At 41.1% G+C, this 19645-nt stretch overlaps 2 protein-coding genes across 2 annotated transcripts in view; one reads left to right on the top strand and one right to left on the bottom strand.

Moving 5' to 3' along the window:
* The window catches only part of nt5dc1 (5'-nucleotidase domain containing 1), a 439504-nt gene that overhangs the window by 70568 nt on the left and 349291 nt on the right, over window positions 1-19645 (top strand).
* The window catches only part of LOC129697335 (collagen alpha-1(X) chain-like), a 36605-nt gene continuing 25459 nt past the window's right edge, over window positions 8500-19645 (bottom strand). The window contains exons 8-10 of the mRNA XM_055635785.1: window positions 18404-18481; window positions 12265-12342; window positions 8500-10505 (exon numbers count right to left, since the gene is read on the bottom strand). Of these exons, the coding sequence (XP_055491760.1) occupies window positions 8671-10505; window positions 12265-12342; window positions 18404-18481 (1991 nt within the window). The 3' untranslated portion in view covers window positions 8500-8670. The remainder of the gene's footprint in view (window positions 10506-12264; window positions 12343-18403; window positions 18482-19645) is intronic.

The raw sequence follows: 19645 nt of genomic DNA on the forward strand, positions 1-19645 counted from the left end.
GTGGATGAATTTGACCAAGCAAACAAATGTTGTGTTGTTTTAGGAGGTCATTTTAGGATTGGTGAATTTAAATCTAGTTTTCCTGATTAGTAAATTGTATTAAAATAATTTGTAGTGCTCTTTTAGTGTTTATTCAACAATTATTTTTAGTCTGATTCTATTATTGTATATAACTTTCCATTTCATGCCCTGCCAAATTTCTAAACTTGAATTTGCCTTTAGATTGCACTACAATCTTTGCACCTTTCTACTGTTTTGCATTTGTTATTGTATTTAATGCTATATCTAGCATTATCACGTATAGTCATACAGTATGGAAACAGGCCCTTCGGCCCAACTTACCCACATCGACCAAGATGTCCCATTTATACTAGTCCCACCTCCCTGTGGTTGGCGTATATCCTTCTAAACCTGTCCCATCCATGTACCTGTCCAAATGTTTCTTAAATGTTGCAATACTACCTGCCAAAACCACCTCCTCTGGCAACTCGTTCCACACATCCACCACCCTCTAAGATAAAGTTACCCCTCAGCTCCCTATTAAATTTTTCCCCTCTCACCTTAAACCTTTGTCTCTGGTTCATGATTCCTTGTATTATACCTAGTATTCTACGAGGCTTAATGTGAACAAGGAATTTCATTGCACCCTGGTGTATATGAGAATGAACTAATCTGATCTGTTAAAGTATCTAGTAGTTACTTGTATTGAATGCATGGAAAATAATTTAGAATAATTAACCTGATTATTTATGATACTGCGTAATTGACGCGCTTCACTTTAACAGATTATAATTATATAAAATATTCTTTGTAATCTTTTAATTATAATTTTCGCAATATAGTTACAAGTAGTATACAATTTGTGTATTTCTTTGATGCTAATAATCGATGTTAAGCCTTCAGCGTCGTGTGAAGGCTAAACCAAACGCACAAATCAAGTTCACGGTCACCAAGGCAGCAGCTAAACCTCCGTCATGAACCTAGAATGTCGATTGAGAGAATCAAATTAATCAAGGCAATTGAGAAAGCAACTAAACTGGAATCTTGCTTTCATTCATAGCAGAAGTCAATTCATTCATATCGTATAAGATACTGGTTTTGTCATTAGTTCAATATGATGCCCTATATGACTCCAGTCCAGCATTAACATGGCATAGACATGCCTTTGAAATAGTAAACACTATCATTTAAAAAACAAAGATTGAACTACAGAATAACTAAGATTTGCATCCAAATATGTCAAATGTGCATTGGTTGTAAAAGAGAAGATTAATCCCATCTTTAATGCTCAGTCTCATAGCCTTGCAGCTCTTAGCTCTTCAAGTACATGTCAAGTACAGTTCCTCCCTAGGTTATGACAGGGTTTCATTCCTGGGAACTGTTCGCAACCTGAACAATCCACAAGTCTGAATCCAACTACCTGGCAATATATTTAAATTAAAACAAAGGGCAACCAAGGGTGTTTAACTCAATCATTCAGATTTATCTGCAAGATGCGATGATATTGTTGTGAACAGAGTTCCCACACAGCAGAAAATGCTTGCAGTCCCATAACAGCCGGAAAATCCATCTCACTGATCCAAGATAGTGTGTATGGTTGTTTATAACTTGGGGCAAATCTTCAATGAATCTTGTTTCACAGTGATGAAGGTTTTTTTTTTACGCCGCTTTCTGTTTCACAGCACTGGAGAGCCAGATTCACTCCTGGATACTACCAGTACCTAAATCTTTTCTTGAAGGTAGACACAAAATGCTGGATTTACTCAGCGGATCAGGCAGCATCTCTGGAGAGAAGGAATGGGTGATGTTTTGGGTCAAGACTCTTTTTCAGACTGATGTCAGGAGAGGGGGCGGGACAAAGATAGAATGTAGTCGGGGACAGTAAGACTGGTGGGAGAACTGGGAAGGGGAGGCGATAGAGAGAGAGGGTAAACAAGGGCTCTCTGAAGTTTGAGAAGTCAATGTTCATACCGCTGGGGCGTAAACTACCCAAGCGAAATATGAGGTGCCTTTTAGAGTCTGTCCCACTATACCAGTTTACCCAAGAGCTCTCCCGAGTTTAAAAAAAAATCAAACTCGTGGTAAGTACGTAGAATGTACGTAGTGGGTACGTCGGAGCTCGGGACGTCTCTTAGCGGCTCGTAACGCTAACGGCAGGTACTCGGTAAGCTCATGAAGTTTTTTCAACATGTTGAAAAATGTCCACGAGAGCCCCAAGTACCTACGAGCGGCTATTACCGTAATACTCCGAGTTCGAATCAGGGGAAACTCGGGAGAACTCTTGAATTACCTCGTACAGTGGGACAGGCCCTTTTCTCACCTTGTGCTGGTCCAAATGTCTGTTAAATGTTTTTATTCTGCTTGCTGCAATCACATTGCCCAGCGGCTTGTTCCATAGGCATTCTGCCCTCTCTATATGACAAAATGGTCCCTCACGTTCCTATTAAATATTTCTCAAACATATGCCTTGATTTTTGATTTCACCAACCCCAGGGAGTGGACTGTACTCGTTCAGCCTACTTATTCCCCTTTTGGTTTGTATATACCTCGATAAGATCATCCCACAGTCTTCTGTGATTCAAGGAATAAAGTCCTAGCCAGCTTAACTTCTCTTTATAACTTAGTTTCTTGCGTCCTTATCAGCATATATCTTGTCTGCATTCTTTCGAGCTTAACCATTTTTGTTAGTGGGGTCTCCAAAACCGAATACAATACTCTTAACTGTGGCTTCACCAATGTTTTGTACAATTGGAACTTAATACATTGCATTCAGAAAGTATTCAGACCCCTTCACTTATTCCACATTTTGTTACAGCCTTATTTTTAAATTGATTAAATCCATTTTTCTTTGTCATCAATCTACACACAATACCCCGGAATGAAGAAGCGAAAACAGGTGTTTAGAAATTTTTGCAAAGTAATTGAAAAGAAATAACCCAAATATCACATTTACATAAGTATTCAGACCCTTTGCTATGATACTCAAAATTGAGCTAAGGTTCATCCTGTTTCCATTGATTATCCTTGAGATGTTTCTGCAACTTGATTGGAGTCCACCAGTGGTAAATTAAATTGATTGGAAATGATTTGGAAAGGCACACACCTGTCTATAAAAGGTCCCACAGTTGACAGTGCATGTCAGAGCAAAAACCAAGCCATGAAGACGAAGGAATTGTCCGTAGACCTCCGAGACAGGATTGGGTCTAGACACGGATCTGGGGAAGGGTATAAAACAATTTCTGCAGCATTGCAGGTCCCGAAGAGCATAGTGGCCTCCGTCATTCTTAAATGGAAGAACTTTGGAACCACCAGGACTCTTCATAGAGCTGGCCGCCCGGCCAAACTGAGCAATCGGGGGAGAAAGGCCTTGGTCAGGGAGGTGACCAAGAACCCGATGGTCACTCTGACAGAGCTCCTGGTTCCTCAGGGATGGGTGACCTTCCAGAAAGACAACCGATGGCAGCACTCCACTGATCAGAGCTTTTCCTGAGTTAGAAACATGTGGAGATAGGTGAGAACCTTCGGCCCTTCAGAAAGCACCGCCATATCTGCATGGCATCATCCACTCAGTATCCCGTACCTGGCTTCTTCCATATGGTCCCCTTAGCCAGATGGAAGCCCCTCTTAAATCAGCTTAAAATAGTTGCCAGATGGAAGCCCTCGCTTAGAGTTTGCCAAAAGGCTCTTAGGCTCTTAGACTCTTAAAATAAGATTATCTGTCTGATGAAACCAAGATTGAACTCTTTGGCCTGAATGCCAAGCATCATGTCTGGAGGAAACCAGGTACTGCTCATCACCTGACCAGTACCATACCTATGGTGAAGCATGGTGGTGGCAGCATCATGCTGTGGGGATGTTTTTCAGCGGCAGGTACTCGGAGACTAATCAGGATTGAGGGAAAGATGAGCAGAGCAAAGTACAGAGAGAACCTTGATGAAAACTGCTCCAGAGCGTTCTGGACCTCAGACTGGGGAGGAGGTTCACCGTCCAACAGGACAACGACCCTACGCACACAGCCAAGACAACACAGGATTGGCCGTGACAAGTCTGTGAATGTCCTTGAGTGGCACAGCCAGAGCCCGGACTTGAACCTGATCGAACATCTCTGGAAGGACCTGAAAATAGCTGTGCATCGACGCTCCCCATCCAACCTGACAGAGCTTGAGAGGATCTGCAGAGAAGAATGGGAGAAATTATCCAAATACAGGTGTGCCAAGCTTGTAGCATCATACCCAAGAAGGCTTGAGGCTGTAATTGCTGCCAAATGTGCCTCAACAAAGTACTGAGTAAAGGGTCTGAATACTTATGTAAATATGATATTTCAGTTATTTCTTTTTAATTACTTTGCAAATATTTCTAAACACCTGTTTTCACTTTTTTATTATGGGGTATTGTGTGTAGATTGATGAAAAATGAATTTAATCAATTTTGGAATAAGGCTGTAACATAACAAAATGTGGAAAAAGTGAAGTGGTCTGAATACCTTCTGAATGCACTGTATCTGAACTTTTGCACTCAATGTCCTTATTAATGAAGGCCAGCATACCAAAGGAGTTCTTCATCAGCCTGTTTACTTGTAATGCCACTTTCAGGAACTATATTCTTGTCCCCGATGGGCTTTTTGTTTTACAATCTTCCTCAGCAGCCTACCGTTCACAGTGAAAGTCATGGTTCGATTTTTCATAATGCAACACCACACACTTATCTAAATTAAACTTAATTTGCTGTTCCTTGGCTCGCTTATGAACTTACTCAGCTGATCAGATCCAAAAGTAATCCTCATAACCTGTTTTGCTGTCTATGATACCACCTATTTCAGTGTCATATTCAAACTTACTAATCGTACCTTGTACATTCTCTTCCAAATGGTTTAATTAAATGACAAGCAACAATGGCGCTTGCAGTCATAGATGTCCAGTCCACAACCCTCCACCATCACCCTCAGCTTGTAAACTCTATATCAAGCCACTGAGGTTTGATATCCTATGTACAAAATGGTGCTCAATATCCTTAAACAACCCCAATCGTTCCAAAGCATATATATCCCTCAGAATCCCTTCCAGTAATTTACCTCCCGCAGTTGAGGCTTTTTTTCTCTATAGTTCCTAGGTTTTTTTTAAATAAAAACACAGCATTAGCCATACCCTCCACTCTTCTTCATAGCTAATGATGTATATATCTCAGCTAGTCCTCTGCAATTTCTTCTCTACTCCCAGAGCACAGAAAATTATGTTTTAATAAAGTAAAACGCCACAGAGAATGATAAATGGAGTGAATCCTGCTTAGTCAACTCGAAATTAAAAATTGATATGAATGTTTGCAAATAGTGCAAATTAATTTGTATCATGCAGCAGGTGAATATGAAGCAGGTAAGGTTAACAAAAATTTTAAAGAAATTGAAATCATGGTGGAAAATTATGTTAGCAAGCAGGTGAGAGTTTGTTAAAAAGAATGGTCTAGCATTTGTATTTGTTCTTGCAAGTCCAAAAATGTTCTAACATTTCTCGAACCATGTCAAAGAAGAAATGCCTTGTATATATCTACTGTTTTGGTTACTCAAAATAAGTTTTAGAATGCTGTCAAAATCCCTCAAAGCAAATACCATATTCATTAAATGAGAATGGTAAGTCAACAACAATACCAGAGGGAGAAGTTATGTTTGCAATGTAAGAAATAACCTGGTTTCTCCAGAATAATGCAATAGAGGCAGACCAGAGACCACCCAATATTATCGATTTATCCACAAGGACACCTGTAAGATAAAAAAATACGAGTTAGCTAAGGAAGACTAGTTGAAATACCATATCCTGTTTCTTTTGGAGTGATTAATGTATTAATGTTTTTATTTATTATTCTGTTTATTATTTAGAAAGTTTAATAAACAGAAAACTGCTTTTATATATTAATATATGTGTTTTTCCTATGTAGGAGTTAACAAAACAAAAGCTAACATGTAGATGTATAATGTATAATTTTCCTTTGTGAATAATATTTCAAATGTGCTGCAATTTCCCATTTATTGAATGGACGAATGATCAAGGAAAGGCAGATATAGGTTAATAATTGATACACGCACTCATGAAAAAGAAAATATTTTCATTCACCCAGCCTTTCCACCCATGGTATTACCATCTTGTAATCCAATCCTATCTGCTTTACATATGAATATTGTCTATATTTCAATTATTCTGCTATGACTCTCGGAGGGTTGATTGTGGAGTTTGTGCTTTGAATATCAGGATAAAAATGTTTGGATGAACTTGTGCAGGGGTTATTAGAAATGTATTGCAAAATAATAGCTTTGTTGTAAAGTGTAACTTGTATTGAACATTGAGATAGGGCTCAGAAGGGTGATATTACAATTCATCCAATTAGGAATAATACCTCCAATAAAATTTGTATCCATATTATTTTTGCAATCATGCATTAGATGATAATGTTGTTTCATTTACATGGTCCCTTTATGACTTGACTTCTCAATTCAGAAAAGTACATTTGGCTGGCCTGAAGTAGCAGAGCTTTAAATTCCTAACAGTTTTTATTTAGAATTTGATTTGTGAAAGTTGGACAAATTATGAAGTTTGAGAAATGTTGCAGTAATGTTAATATCTTGTTTATCCTAAACTTTTTTGTCTATTCCATATTCTATTACTGAGTTGATTTCCCATGGAACTCATGAAAAGTGCTGGCAATGGGCAAATACAGTACTCGTATAATAAAACTCAGCATAGAATTGTTGCAGATAAAGGGACTGATTCATTTAAAATCATTTACATTGTTGGGCATGTCCAATAATCTTATGTATGCAGCAAGTAAGGAACTTAATAAACAAATGAAATAATGAAATATCAAAAGTTAGACCAAAATAATACTGAAAGGGAACCTGAAATGGCTAATCAAATGGCTTTGATTCTAGAATTAAATAACACGATAGGTTACCTTCATTAGCAAGAAATTCAGAAATAATTGGAATATTTTGTCAGACTGAATTGGTTTATAATTTTTATTTGTAAATGAATTTGATTGATAACTGTGCTAAAAATCTATAACTTCAGGTTCAACGTTCCAATAAAGATTTCTAAATAAACTGATTCATCACCATGTGACATTCAATATTATCACCAATTTCTTCATAAAGAATATGGCACCTATGCTTATTTTTCTGGGTATAGGCTGGTTATTTATTACTATCGAGTTGCAAAAAAAAAAAAGTTACATCTTGCTCAAGATCTGTGAATTTAAAAGATTGTAAAATCAAGGAGTCATTTGGTCCAAACCCAATATCTTCCTGATGCTCATTTGAGTTTGTTTGTTCAGGTAGTCCTTTGGTTAGATAGGGATTCTGTTCCTGAGCACTGTTCATAAGCAGATTTCTCCATGTCAGAAAAGTTTTTAGCCACCTGTATTGTATCGAGGTACGTTTGCCTGTTATACTTCTTTCATTTCATTCAAACATTCGCTCGAACACTACCCATTATTAAACTGATGCTCTTATCCAGTCATTAATGAATATCAAAACACATTTTATTTTTACTGTCTAGAAAAATACTTTGGAAATGTATGGGAGAATTGCATAAAGGCCGATTTCTGTAAGTCGGGTCATTTCTAATCCAAGAAGCCTGTTTTACAAAATTTAACTTGGACAAGTTCAAACTGTAATACAATTAATTAAAATGTTGAACATTATAAATATGAGACAAACCTTTGCACTTGGGAATAAAATTGGCCTATAAACATTTGTATCTGGTGAACCTTTATCACAAATTAAATAAGAGTCTTATTGAAGGTGTTCGTATAATTTGAAATTTACGTTCTTTGTGTTAAAGGGGCACTATTTCAATGTTGTTTTATTTTTGTGTTTGCATTTGACTGAACAGAAAGGATATTTATGAATTGAATAATGGAACAATTGTATTATTCAGGATGTTTATTGTTTTTACAGAAATAATGGCAACACACTAACATACAACATAATTTAATTGCCAACATTCTTAGAATATCAAGTATTAACATTTTTAAAATGCACATGCAAACAATTTTTAGATGGATCTCAATGAGGAAGCTTTTGAGATTGCTTTTTGAGGCTGTGCACAAGTGTAACTAACACTTGTGCAAATAAGTGGGTTATGTACCAACACTAAATTTGAACTGTGATCCCAGAATTGGGTTTGTCCTGATTTGTCCTGAAAGCTGACATTAAACTTGCATATATACATAATTTAATTTCACAGATGCTGCAGATGCTATGTAATTGCAGTCCACAACTAATATTTCATATATCCAGAAACATGTGTTGTGTATTGATGTAATTTGCAAAGATGATACCAAAATTAGTCTATTGTAATACAGCCATGTTGAATTGTGAATATGTGACCAGTGTGAGAAAATTAACTAAAAATTAAGTTAAATGACATGTAGTCATATAATTTCTGACACTTTCTCAAACAATCATTCTTTTTATCTCTATGACCTGTACATATAAAATAGGAAAATATTATCATGTTTTCAGCAAATATATTACAGGTATTTTGCTCTTTGTACGAATGTACTGTAATGCTTTCTTGGTCTGCCATTCTTTGGGTATTTATGCACTTTTGTAAATCACCCTACAATGGCATCTGACTGTGTCAGATTTAGACTCACAAACCTGTCTCTTAAAACTGACATACATCATGATGGTGTAATTAACAATCCAGTAAAAGACGAATGCATATATTCAGAAGAATATAAGCCATTGGACTTTTCAGCTGGTAACTTTACATATACTTTGTCATCTTCCTCCAAATGTAAGATCGCAGTTCCTGAGGCATGATCAACATATTGTGGTGTATATTCATCATATGTGTACATTACAGGTTCATTGTTTTTGTATAAACCAACCAAAACATTTGCTTCCTTGACATGTACATGATAAAAAAATTGGTAGATGCCTGTTATTTCACATGTAAAAATTCCACTTGATGAATCATAGTTGCTATTTGCATTGGTCAGTATTTTGTCAAAGACTATTGGTTTTCCCGTTGAACGGTAAGGCCGAGAAAGAATTGCAGTAAATGCTGGAACAGGACTCACTACATCACCTGAGGTGATATAACCATTATAACCTTTGTACTTCCCTGTGTGCACAATAATTTCTCCTGGTTGACCTGCTGGGCCAGGTTGGCCTGGAGGGCCTGGCGGCCCACCTGGTCCTTTTGGTCCAGGTGGACCTTTTGGCCCCATTATGACTTTTCCGTTAAATTTACCTGGGGGACCTGATGGACCTGCTGTCCCTGGAACGCCAGGATCTCCTTTTACTCCAGGGTGCCCTGGAGAACCTGGAAGCCCAGATGTGCCTTTTGAGCCAGGTGTCCCAGGATGTCCTTTCTTTCCAGGTTCACCTGGATGTCCTTGTGGTCCTTGAGGACCTGCATTACCTGGACTGCCTGACTTTCCATGTGGCCCAATAAGTCCCTTATCTCCATTTTTACCTGGTGGACCTGGTAGTCCTTTATGACCATCTGAACCTGGCTTCCCTGGGGTCCCTGGTGGTCCTTGATGACCAGTTGATCCTAGCTCACCTTTTGAGCCCATCTGCCCTTTTGGACCCATTATTCCTGGATGACCTTTTCCTCCTGGTACGCCAACTGTACCTGGTGGACCTTTTGGGCCATTTTTTCCTGCATGCCCTGGTGGTCCTACCAGACCTCGTGGTCCAGGTTCTCCAGGTGACCCACTCTTTCCTTTCTCTCCTGGTTTTCCAGTTTCACCAGGAGAACCTGGGTGTCCTTTAAGCCCTGGGAGACCTGGTTTTCCTAAGCCTGGCAATCCTGGTGCACCCGGTAAGCCTTGCAGGCCAGGATAGCCCTTCATCCCACGAATGCCCTGAGATCCCCTTCCTCCAGGTTTTCCAATCCCTTGATTTCCAGGTGGTCCCGCTGGACCACTTTTGCCTTGTTTACCTGGCTCCCCTGGTAATCCTGATGATCCCTTTTCACCTTTGTGACCTGGTTCGCCTTTAAGGCCTGGGGATCCTGGATGTCCTTTACCTTCTGGTCCAGGTGTACCTGGTGGACCATGTGGTCCAGGAGGACCTTTATCACCTGGTCGCCCTGGACTCCCAACACCCTTATCCCCTTTTGGCCCAGGTTGACCCGAGTATCCTGGGTTCCCTTTTCTTCCAGGAAATCCAAGGGTTCCTGGTTGGCCTGATTCTCCTTTTGCGCCTGGTTTGCCAATGACAGACAACCCAGCTGGTCCAGGAGGTCCACTGGGTCCTGGAGGCCCTCTTGATGCTTGCTTCCCTGGTAATCCTTTATCCCCTTTTCGTCCAGGAGATCCTGACACACCAGGCCTTCCTACTTCTCCTGGATGGCCTGGTTTTCCAACTGCTGATAATCCTTGTGGACCTGGTGGTCCAGGTTTACCAGGATGCCCTGGCAATCCAAATCCTGGCTTTCCTGGGTATCCTGGTGGACCATATGGCCCAGGTGGGCCAGGTGGTCCTGGCTCCCCATTTCGTTCTTCTGTTAAAAAGAAATAAAGGTCTCTCAGATTTGGATGATGAAATACTTTTACTGTGTCTAAACGTTGTATGTCAATGAGAACTAAATTCCATGCGTTTCTGTACATGTCTACGTGTACCATGTGAAGCACAACAATCTATCTTTCATGCATAAGTACACTTGAGTCTAATGTAGATGATTAAAAGATGATTGCAAGTATGTGGTAGTGAGAAGATGAACTGATCTTAGTGAAATTAACAGTTTTGTATTTTTTATTATAGTGGAGACAATTACTTAAAATATTGAATAGGCCTTTTTTGTAACTGGTAATGCAAGGTTCACCAATGAATACTTTGACATCTTTTGAATAAGTAATACATTTAAAAGTAATACTGCAAAGTCTTTGGTATAGTATTGAATAATAACATTGGTTAACACAAATTAAGCAGGTTTCTTGTTCTATTATGTTGATTTTTAGATTTATTTTAATCGTGAGTTTATCATGGTGGGGGAAGGGGTAGGCTAAAGTCTATCTCATAAATTAGTTTTTATAAGTTATGAAATATTAAGTATGTCAAAATGTTCAATGATTTATTTTGGGCCACTTGATTGGACACACATTCTGTATTTAGAATCTAGGGAGAGAGGGTTTCCAAGTGATAATCTCCACTAAAACTATTCCCAGGATTCTGTGGGTTTGTAGGCGGATGTTCTGTCTATGACATTCATCCGGTGAAAGGCTATGATTTGATTTACTTAGTTTCCAACCAAATTTGTGGTCTTTCTTTCAAGCGTGTACCTTACTCAGGAATTGAAAAAGATATGTACATAAAAAATATATACTTCCTTTTCATGACAGGCAAAGCCACTCTGACCACTTCCTAGTGGCCTCTTCCAACCAATGTTCATCTGCATTTTCTGCTGTTGGACGAAAAAAAATGTCTCCCCAGGCCCTTGACCTCAACCTCTTTTGCCTGCTATCACCTTTCTACTTGCAAGCTGTATGTGAGATCAGTATTAAAAACATTTTAACATGTTTCACAAACACTTTCTTTGACTCTACTTATATTTTACATGACTTTTGTCCCCTTGTTTTTCAGGTTTAAATTATATATGATTGTACTTGTAAATTTTAATTACAATTTTATACCCCTATTCCCATTCTTGGGGTAAGACCAATATTTGAAAAAGATATAGGAACAAGGAATTGCAGATGCTGGTTTACAAAATAAGACACAAAATGCTGGAGTAACTCGGCGCCCAGAATCTCTGGACAACATGGACAGGAAAAGAAGGTCCAACTCGGAATATCACCTATCCATGTTCTCCACAGGGCGGCACGGTGGCGCAGCAGGAGAGTAGCTGCATTACAGCGCTTAGAGACCCGGATTTGATCCCGACCATAGGTGCTGTCTGTACGGAGTATGCATGTTCTCCCTGTGACCATGTGGGTTTTCTACGAGATATATATTTTCCACCCACACTACAAAGTCGTACAGGTTTGTAGGTTAATTGGCTTGGGTGTGTTTACTTAGTTTAAGTGTTCATAGTATGTGTAGGATGGTGTTAATGTGCGGGGATCGCTGGTCTACGCAGACTTGGTGGGTCAAAGGGCCTGTTTCCGCACTGTATCTATAACTAAACTAAGGAGTGGATATTTAATCTCTTTAAACTGTTAGTAAGAGGAGAATGTGCAATGGATACTTAACTCATATGATCGTAACATGGTATTTAAAAAAAACAAACTCCTTTGTTGTTTATACAATTTTGAATCTATTACCTGAGGAAGAAGAAGAGGAAGAAGTGGTAGAAGAATCAGATTCATTGTTTTCTGCATCGTCGTCATTAGATTCATCACCTATTTTGGGAAAGAATCAAAAATACTTTTTTTTTCCAACTTTTTTTCAAAAGTTTGTCAGTCAAAATGCGAATATTGCTCACAGTTAACTATTTCTTCCTGGATCGTTACTTTAAAGAAGAGAATTATGGGCTCAGTTGCTAAAAGATAAACTCAACTGGTTGGTTAACACTAAACGTTGTGGCAATGCTTTGCAAAAGCAGGTGAACACGGTTTGCGTGTGGTCTTATCAGTGATAATGTGTAAAAGCAAAGAACTGCAGAAGCTGGTTTATTCCAAAAAAAGACACAACGTGCTGGAGTAACAAATTGGGTCAGGCAGCAGCATCTCTGGATAAAAAGATAGGTAATGTTCTGGGTCGGGACTCTTATTCCGACTCTTATCAGTGAACAATTTTGTTCACTATGACAAGCCAAGGCCTTCAAGACCAAGAGCTACTAGATATGATCGATGGAATGTAATCTGGAAAATATGCGGTCATCCATTTTAACAGAAACAAATGTGAGTATTTTGCTAATTTTGATAGATTAGAAGATGTTGATGTTCAGTGGGAGCTTGATATCCTACTGTGAATCACTGAGAATTAACATGCAGGTACAGCAAGTAATTAGGAAGGGAGATGGTATAATGGTCTTGAATGCAAGAGGATTTGAGTATAATAATTGTGTCATCTGCTATCAATTATACAAAACCCTGGTGAAACTGCATCTGCATGTGGGGCTCTTATCACCTGACTTTAGGATTGATGTTTTGGCGAGACAGGCAGGTTGAATAAAACTATTTTTATTGTGGAACAACAAACAAGTTGGAGTGCTCAGAAAACCGCGTGCTAGGTCAGCCAACTGTATAATAGCTCCTGCTACCGGGAGGAGCGCTGTCGACTGAGGAGAAAAGTCCTCGAACTCGCACCCACAGTCAGGTGATGGCGCCAGCGAATAACAAGGGTTCACACTTCCCCAAACCACCACTAGGTGACGCTACAATGTATTAGAAACACAGAAGGTTTGGTAAATGTTTACTGGATTGACTCTTGGGATTGCAGTTTTTGTATGATGACAAACAATGACGTCTGTGCTTCCATGAGTGTTGAAAAAAAAACGAGGTAATGTGACTGAAATTTACAACATTCTTAGGAGAGTTGAAAGCGGTGATATGGAGTTAATATGGCTGGGGTGTCAAGAACCAGGGTCATGCCACAAAATGTTGGCTATGTAGGGCTGTGAAGTGGACATTTCTTCACGCAGGGGGTGGTAATTCTTTACCCAGGAGGTAGATTTGTACATCTTTAATCCTTATCTCACATTTTTTGTCTCTTCATCTCTGGATTTTGTCCAACCATCCACCTATCAATAACCCTGCTCATCTGTATCCATCTATCAATTGCCAGGCTTTGTCTTGCCCCACACATCTCTTCCAGCTTTCTTCCTTCCCCTTCCTTCCCTGTCCCTCCACCGCACCACAATCAGTGCGAAGAAAGCTCCCGACCTGAAACGTCAACTGTGCTGCCTGACCTGCTGATTTACTCCAACAGCTGTGTCTTTTTATGGTGATAGAAGAGATAGAGGAGTCTAGTCTATTTATTGAAAGGTATGATTGTGGAACACAACTGAGAGACAAGAGCACAACTCTGGCCCCAGTCACTAGATGTTAGTAAGTAAGTTTTTTCTGTCTTGGCAGATCTGAGCTGAGTGAGTTATTTGATTGTATTCACATTCTTTGGAACAACTTGATACAACTGTGTTTTCTTTGTCTACTTCAGAGGGCTGTACAGTTTTGGATCATCTATGACAAATCAGCGGTGGTGTCTCAGTGGGCCGAAGGGCCTATTTCCACGCTCTATCTCTAAAAGGAAATAGCTCAATCAGATTATAAATTGCAGGTTATTAAAGGACAACTAGACCTTTGGGTCCCGTCCCCTCAATGCGCAGTTGCGGGGGGTGGGGGGTGGCCTTCAGTTTCACACACACGCACTAACCACCCCCACGTGCACACTCACTAATCCCCCCTTGATATTATATTAATATTATTGATTTGCTTCTTTTACACCATCCCCCGCCCTATCCACTCATGCATAACGCCAAAACTGTGCAGACGTGGCTAGAGAGGGAGGGGGGCAGAGAGGGAGGGCCCCCTCCTCCCTCTCCCCCCTCTCCCCCCCTGCTCCCCCCTCTGCTCCCTCTCCCCCCTCTGCTCCCCCCTCTGCTCCCCCCTCTGCTTCCCTCTCTTCCCTCTCTCCTCCCTCTGCTTCCCCCTCTCCTCCCTCACCCCCCCCCCCACCAGCTCTCCCCCCCCCTCTCTCTCTCTCTCTCTCTCTCTACCCTGGGGAGGGGGTGGAGAGGGAGGGGGAGGGGGTAGAGGCAGCACCTACCCAGGTCGTAGAGCAGAAGCCACCCCACCAGGCGCCAGGCCCGAGCTAAACTGTGGCCGGCGTGGACCAGAGCGAGGCCCGGAGCGATCTGAGGATGGTCAAAAGCAGCGGAGGGTCGGCCGATTGTGGCTTCCGCGAGAGGAAGCGCACCCACCAGCGTGATAGACGATCGGGCGGGGGAGATGGAGAGGAGGTCGTCCCATGTGACGGCCGCCACTGCCACTATTCCGCTGCACTTCCCCGCGCTGCGATAACGACTGCCGTTGTAATGTTGTAGTACTTGAATGAGTCCAGCAGAGCGTGCAGCATGACTTGAACACGTGTTCAACAGCTTTAACCCAGAGCCCTGGGTGGTAGGGAGGGCGGCTGGGCCACGTAACTCGCAGCTCGTGGCTGCGCGTTGAAAATTCTGCACAGCTTGCCGCGAGGAGCACAATCATTGTGATGTCATCCAGCTCCTTCAGCACATTAGATTTTAAAAAGATGTGAGGAAATAATAAATCAAATTTTCAGATGAGGGGATTTTGAGATCATGAGGTAAATCTCTACCGGAATATGTAAAAATGGCACCGTTACCGCGTCGGGTTTTCGACCAGATGTGAATCAAAGAAAAAGTTCAAGCAAGCAAGCAAACCCTCAACTAAACATCCAAGATCAAAGTTTTATAATAATACTAAACTAAGTGGGACCCGTTGGGCCCCATGTTCACATGGGAGGGCTGGTCCGCCAACGCAATATTCCACCTCTCCACCAATTCCAATATTGGTGGCCAGTGGGGGGTGGGGGCTTTCTGGAGCGCTGGTTTGGGTGTTGTTGGCTGCAGGGACTACTGGTCTCCAGAGGGCTAGTATGGACATTGTGGGCCAAATGGATTCTTGGGGTGGCAACTCAGTCCCTCAAGGCTGATCTGCTGGCAGCTCACTCACGGCTGGTGGGCTGGCAGTTGACTCGCGGCTATTCCGTGAAGTTCCATTTCAAGCAGAGTGCAAGGCCACCAAATTCAAATCCATTTTCCTACCATTTCAAGCAGGGTGCAAGGCCACCAAATTCAAGTGCAGTTTCTTACCTCTTCGAGCAGGGTGCAAGGCCACCAAATTCAAGTGCAGTTTCTTACCACTTCAAGCAGGGTGCAAGGCCACCAAATTCAGGTTCAGTTTCCTACCACTTCAAGCAGGGTGCAAGACCATCGAATTCAAGTGCAGTTTCCAACCACTTCAAGCAGGGTGCAAGGCCACCAAATTCGTGCAGTTTCATACCACTTCAAGCAGGGTGCAAGGCCCCCAAATTCAAGTGCAGTTTCATACCACTTCAAGCAGGGTGCAAGGCCACCAAATTCAAATGCAGTTTCATACCATTTAATGCAGGGTGCAAGGCCACCACATTCAAATGCAGTTTCATACTATTTCAAGCACAGTGAAACCATCATATAATGACCACCATAAAACCACCATAAAACCACACAAAACACCACACTCACAGTTCAGTAGACATTCAGTGTATTCAGTTGATTCACAGCTCAGACAGTCGTGACCTCTCCCTCCCCCATCATGCAGAGACTGAGCCGCTCCCACAGTTCCGGGTTTTATAATCCCTCCCACCGGAAAAGGTGTGGCCTTCATGGCCTGATTGACAGGAGAGAGATTCTCAACATTTTTTAAACACTAATAACACTTGTTTTTCATTGATGGGAAGAATCCTCTGTACCTGATGAGCGGAGGGGGACTGAGTAAGATGGCCAAAAATCACAGCCGTAAGTGGTAGAGTTTTATCTAAAATCAATATAGTGCAAACAGGACGTTGTCAAGTTTAGACAAACAACCATCTGCAGTGCCTTTTCACTTCAACCCAAAACCCCCAAGCAACCATTTGCATGCAACCATTTGCATGCAACTTCAACCCAAACCCCCCAAACAACCATGTGCATGCAGTGTCTTTTCACTTCAACCCATACCCCCCAAACAACCATTTGCATGCAGTGCCTTTTCACTTCAACCCAAACCCCTCAAACAACCATTTGCATGCAGTGCCTTTTCACTTCAACCCAAACCCCCCAAACAACCATTTGCAAGCAGTGCCCTTCTACATCAAACCAACCATATTTTCATTTTCAAACCACATTAAGGGCACTCACAGTTGAGTAGTTATTCAGAGCTCAGAGACGTGACCCTCTGGGTTCCTCCATCTTGCAGAGACTGAGTGAATCACACCACATCCGGGTTTTATAGTCCCTCTCTCCTCCCACCAGCAGGGGCAGCAGAGAGAATGGCAAATTTAAAAAAAAGATTAATTTCTCTCTGATTTTTCATCGATGGGAAAAATCCTCTGGTCCAGTCCGGCCGAGGGGGGCTCTGAGCGAGGTGGCCAAAAATGACGGTCGTAAGTAGCGGCTTTCTCTCGGAAATCAAATCGCAGTGCGTCAAAAGCGGTCAAGATCAGACCTTTAGTAATATATAGATATAGATAGATAGATCGCGAACTGGTTGGATTTCTATGATGGTTAACTAGGTTCACAAAAGGACACAAAGCACTAGACTAAATTAGCAGGTCAGGCAGCATCTCTGGAAAACATGGATAGGTGACATTTTTGATCTAACCCTTCAGCTATATGTTCACTTTTAAATCTCTTCACATGCTTATGGTTGATCTATAATTTTAAATTTAAAGCATTGTGTTGGTTTAGTTGCATCAGAACCAGTTGCACAGATGCACTGGACTCAGCTTTTTAACCGATCAAGCCTTACGCAAAAAAAGTAATTTAACCTTCCTTCTCTTTTTCTATAGGTGAAGAGTTTCTTTGTTAAATATATTTTCATTTCGAAAAGCTATGATGAATTCTACACCCACCACTGTTATTATTTCATTATTGTTAAACTGCACATGGAACTTTAATTCATTCGTTGTTTTTTTTTAATGTACTGCTGCATACTTCTATTTTAAAGAGACCAAAATAAAATGATTTAACGGTTTTAATATAACAAAGCTACATGAAGAGTTTTGAATTTTATGTTTAGCAAAATAAAAGAAAATATCAGTTATATTATGCTGAAGAATTAAGCACAGGCTCAGCGATAGTTTCGCTGAATACTTCCGCTCAGTCTGCCTAAACCTACCTGATCTCCCGGTTGCTATACACTTTAACTCCAGCTCCCATTCCCACACTGACCTTTCTGTCCTGGGCCTCCTCCATTGTCAGAGTGAAGCCCAGTGCAAATTGGATGAACAGCACCTCATATTTCACTTGGGCAGCTGACAACCCAGCGGTATGAACATTGACTCCTCTAACTTCAAGTAACCCTTGCTTTCCCTCTCTCTCCGTCCTCCTTCCCAGTTCTCTGACCAGTCTTACTGGCTCCAACTACATTTTTTTATCTCTGTTTGCTTTGTTATTAACTTCTTCCAGCTAACAATGATCTATTTTACATTTTACATTTTCCTTGATATCATTCCTTTTTCCCCTGTTTTCACACCTTCCTTATCTATCTATCTCCCTCTCCCCTGACATCAGTCTGAAGAAGGGTCTCGACCTGAAACGTCACCCATTCCTTTTCTCCCGAGGTGCTTCCTGGTCTGCTGAGTTACTCCAGCATTTTGTTTTTGATCTATGCTGAAGAATTACATTGTTTTTGAATCTGCATTTTTATTTCACATTAATACCCTTCAGAGAGACATTTTCTATGTAAAAAGGGAGCTTACTTGTTGAGTTGGCATCTGTACTCTGATTGTTTTCTTCGGAAGATGATCTCCTTGAATAGTGGCCCTTTACCTGATAAACTGTTTTAGAAAGTAGAATGAATTCAAATTTGGTGGTCGGCTTTTTGTTTGAACATTTGTATACTGAATAAAACAAAATCACTAAAGTATAACTGATGTCACATGAACAATTATCTATATAGAAGACAGATTTAAGTAAAAGTATCATTAATTGCCTTTAATCTATTGTAGTTGATAGATTTGGACCTCGTTTGGACTTGGAATTTCCTGCATGCTAATGAGCTGTCCCACTTAGGCGACTTTTTAGGTGACTGTGGGAGACTATGCAGTCGCCACATGTTCGCGGGTATTTGCTGGGGAGTCGCCTTCATGGTCGTGAGGGGTTCCCGCATTCTGGGAACTAGTCGTGGCCTCATTATGGTCGCCGCAAATTTTTCAATATGTTGAAAATGGAGAGTAGCTAGAATTCACGTGCCGTAGGTGGGTCACCAGGAGGTCCTAGTGGGTGGCCAGGAGGTCGAAGGTTCTCATAGGTTCTCGTAGGTTGTAACCGGTGCTGACTGGTGAATTTAATTGGCTCATTGGGGAAAAAATAACGAAAGCAGTAGTTTGCAGAACCATGGATAACCGACCGGTAATGTTAAATGTCTGCCAAGCTTCACAGCCATGCATCTCTGGCTTCTTAAAAGTTGTCTCCACCTCCTTCTCCCCACCTCTCCCCCCCTCCTCTCCCCCTCTTTTAAAGGATTTACCAAAAACAGTGCTTAACCGTCTTAATTACAGCGCCAACCTTCCTGTTCATCGCAGTGTGTGTATGTATCACCCTGGCTTTGTGAATTTCACTCAAATAGCGCTCCCCCCGCTTGCCCTGTCACCCGCCTGCATAAAGGGCTGGTGAAGGAAGCGATGTGTGTGTGTGTTCCACTCTGACAGTCGCCGTTCCAGTTGCCGACTTTTCAGGCGACTACTGGCAACTTGACTTTTTTTTTTCTTTGTGGTTTGTACAATAATCTGAATTGCATTCAGTTTTGCAGTTTACCACAACGGGATTTACAATCTGTGGGCAGTTGACGAGCATTATGCTATGTGGAAAATTATGCAACCCATAACTCCAACTTTATTCTGTACAAATTTGCCACTTTGTTTGCTCTGATGTTAAACTTTAATTGTGCACTATCTTATAAAATCAAAATGAATTAAAATAACATCTAAATAAAATGGCAT

The sequence above is a fragment of the Leucoraja erinacea genome, chromosome 5 (assembly GCF_028641065.1).
Source record: "Leucoraja erinacea ecotype New England chromosome 5, Leri_hhj_1, whole genome shotgun sequence".
NCBI lineage: Eukaryota > Metazoa > Chordata > Chondrichthyes > Rajiformes > Rajidae > Leucoraja > Leucoraja erinaceus.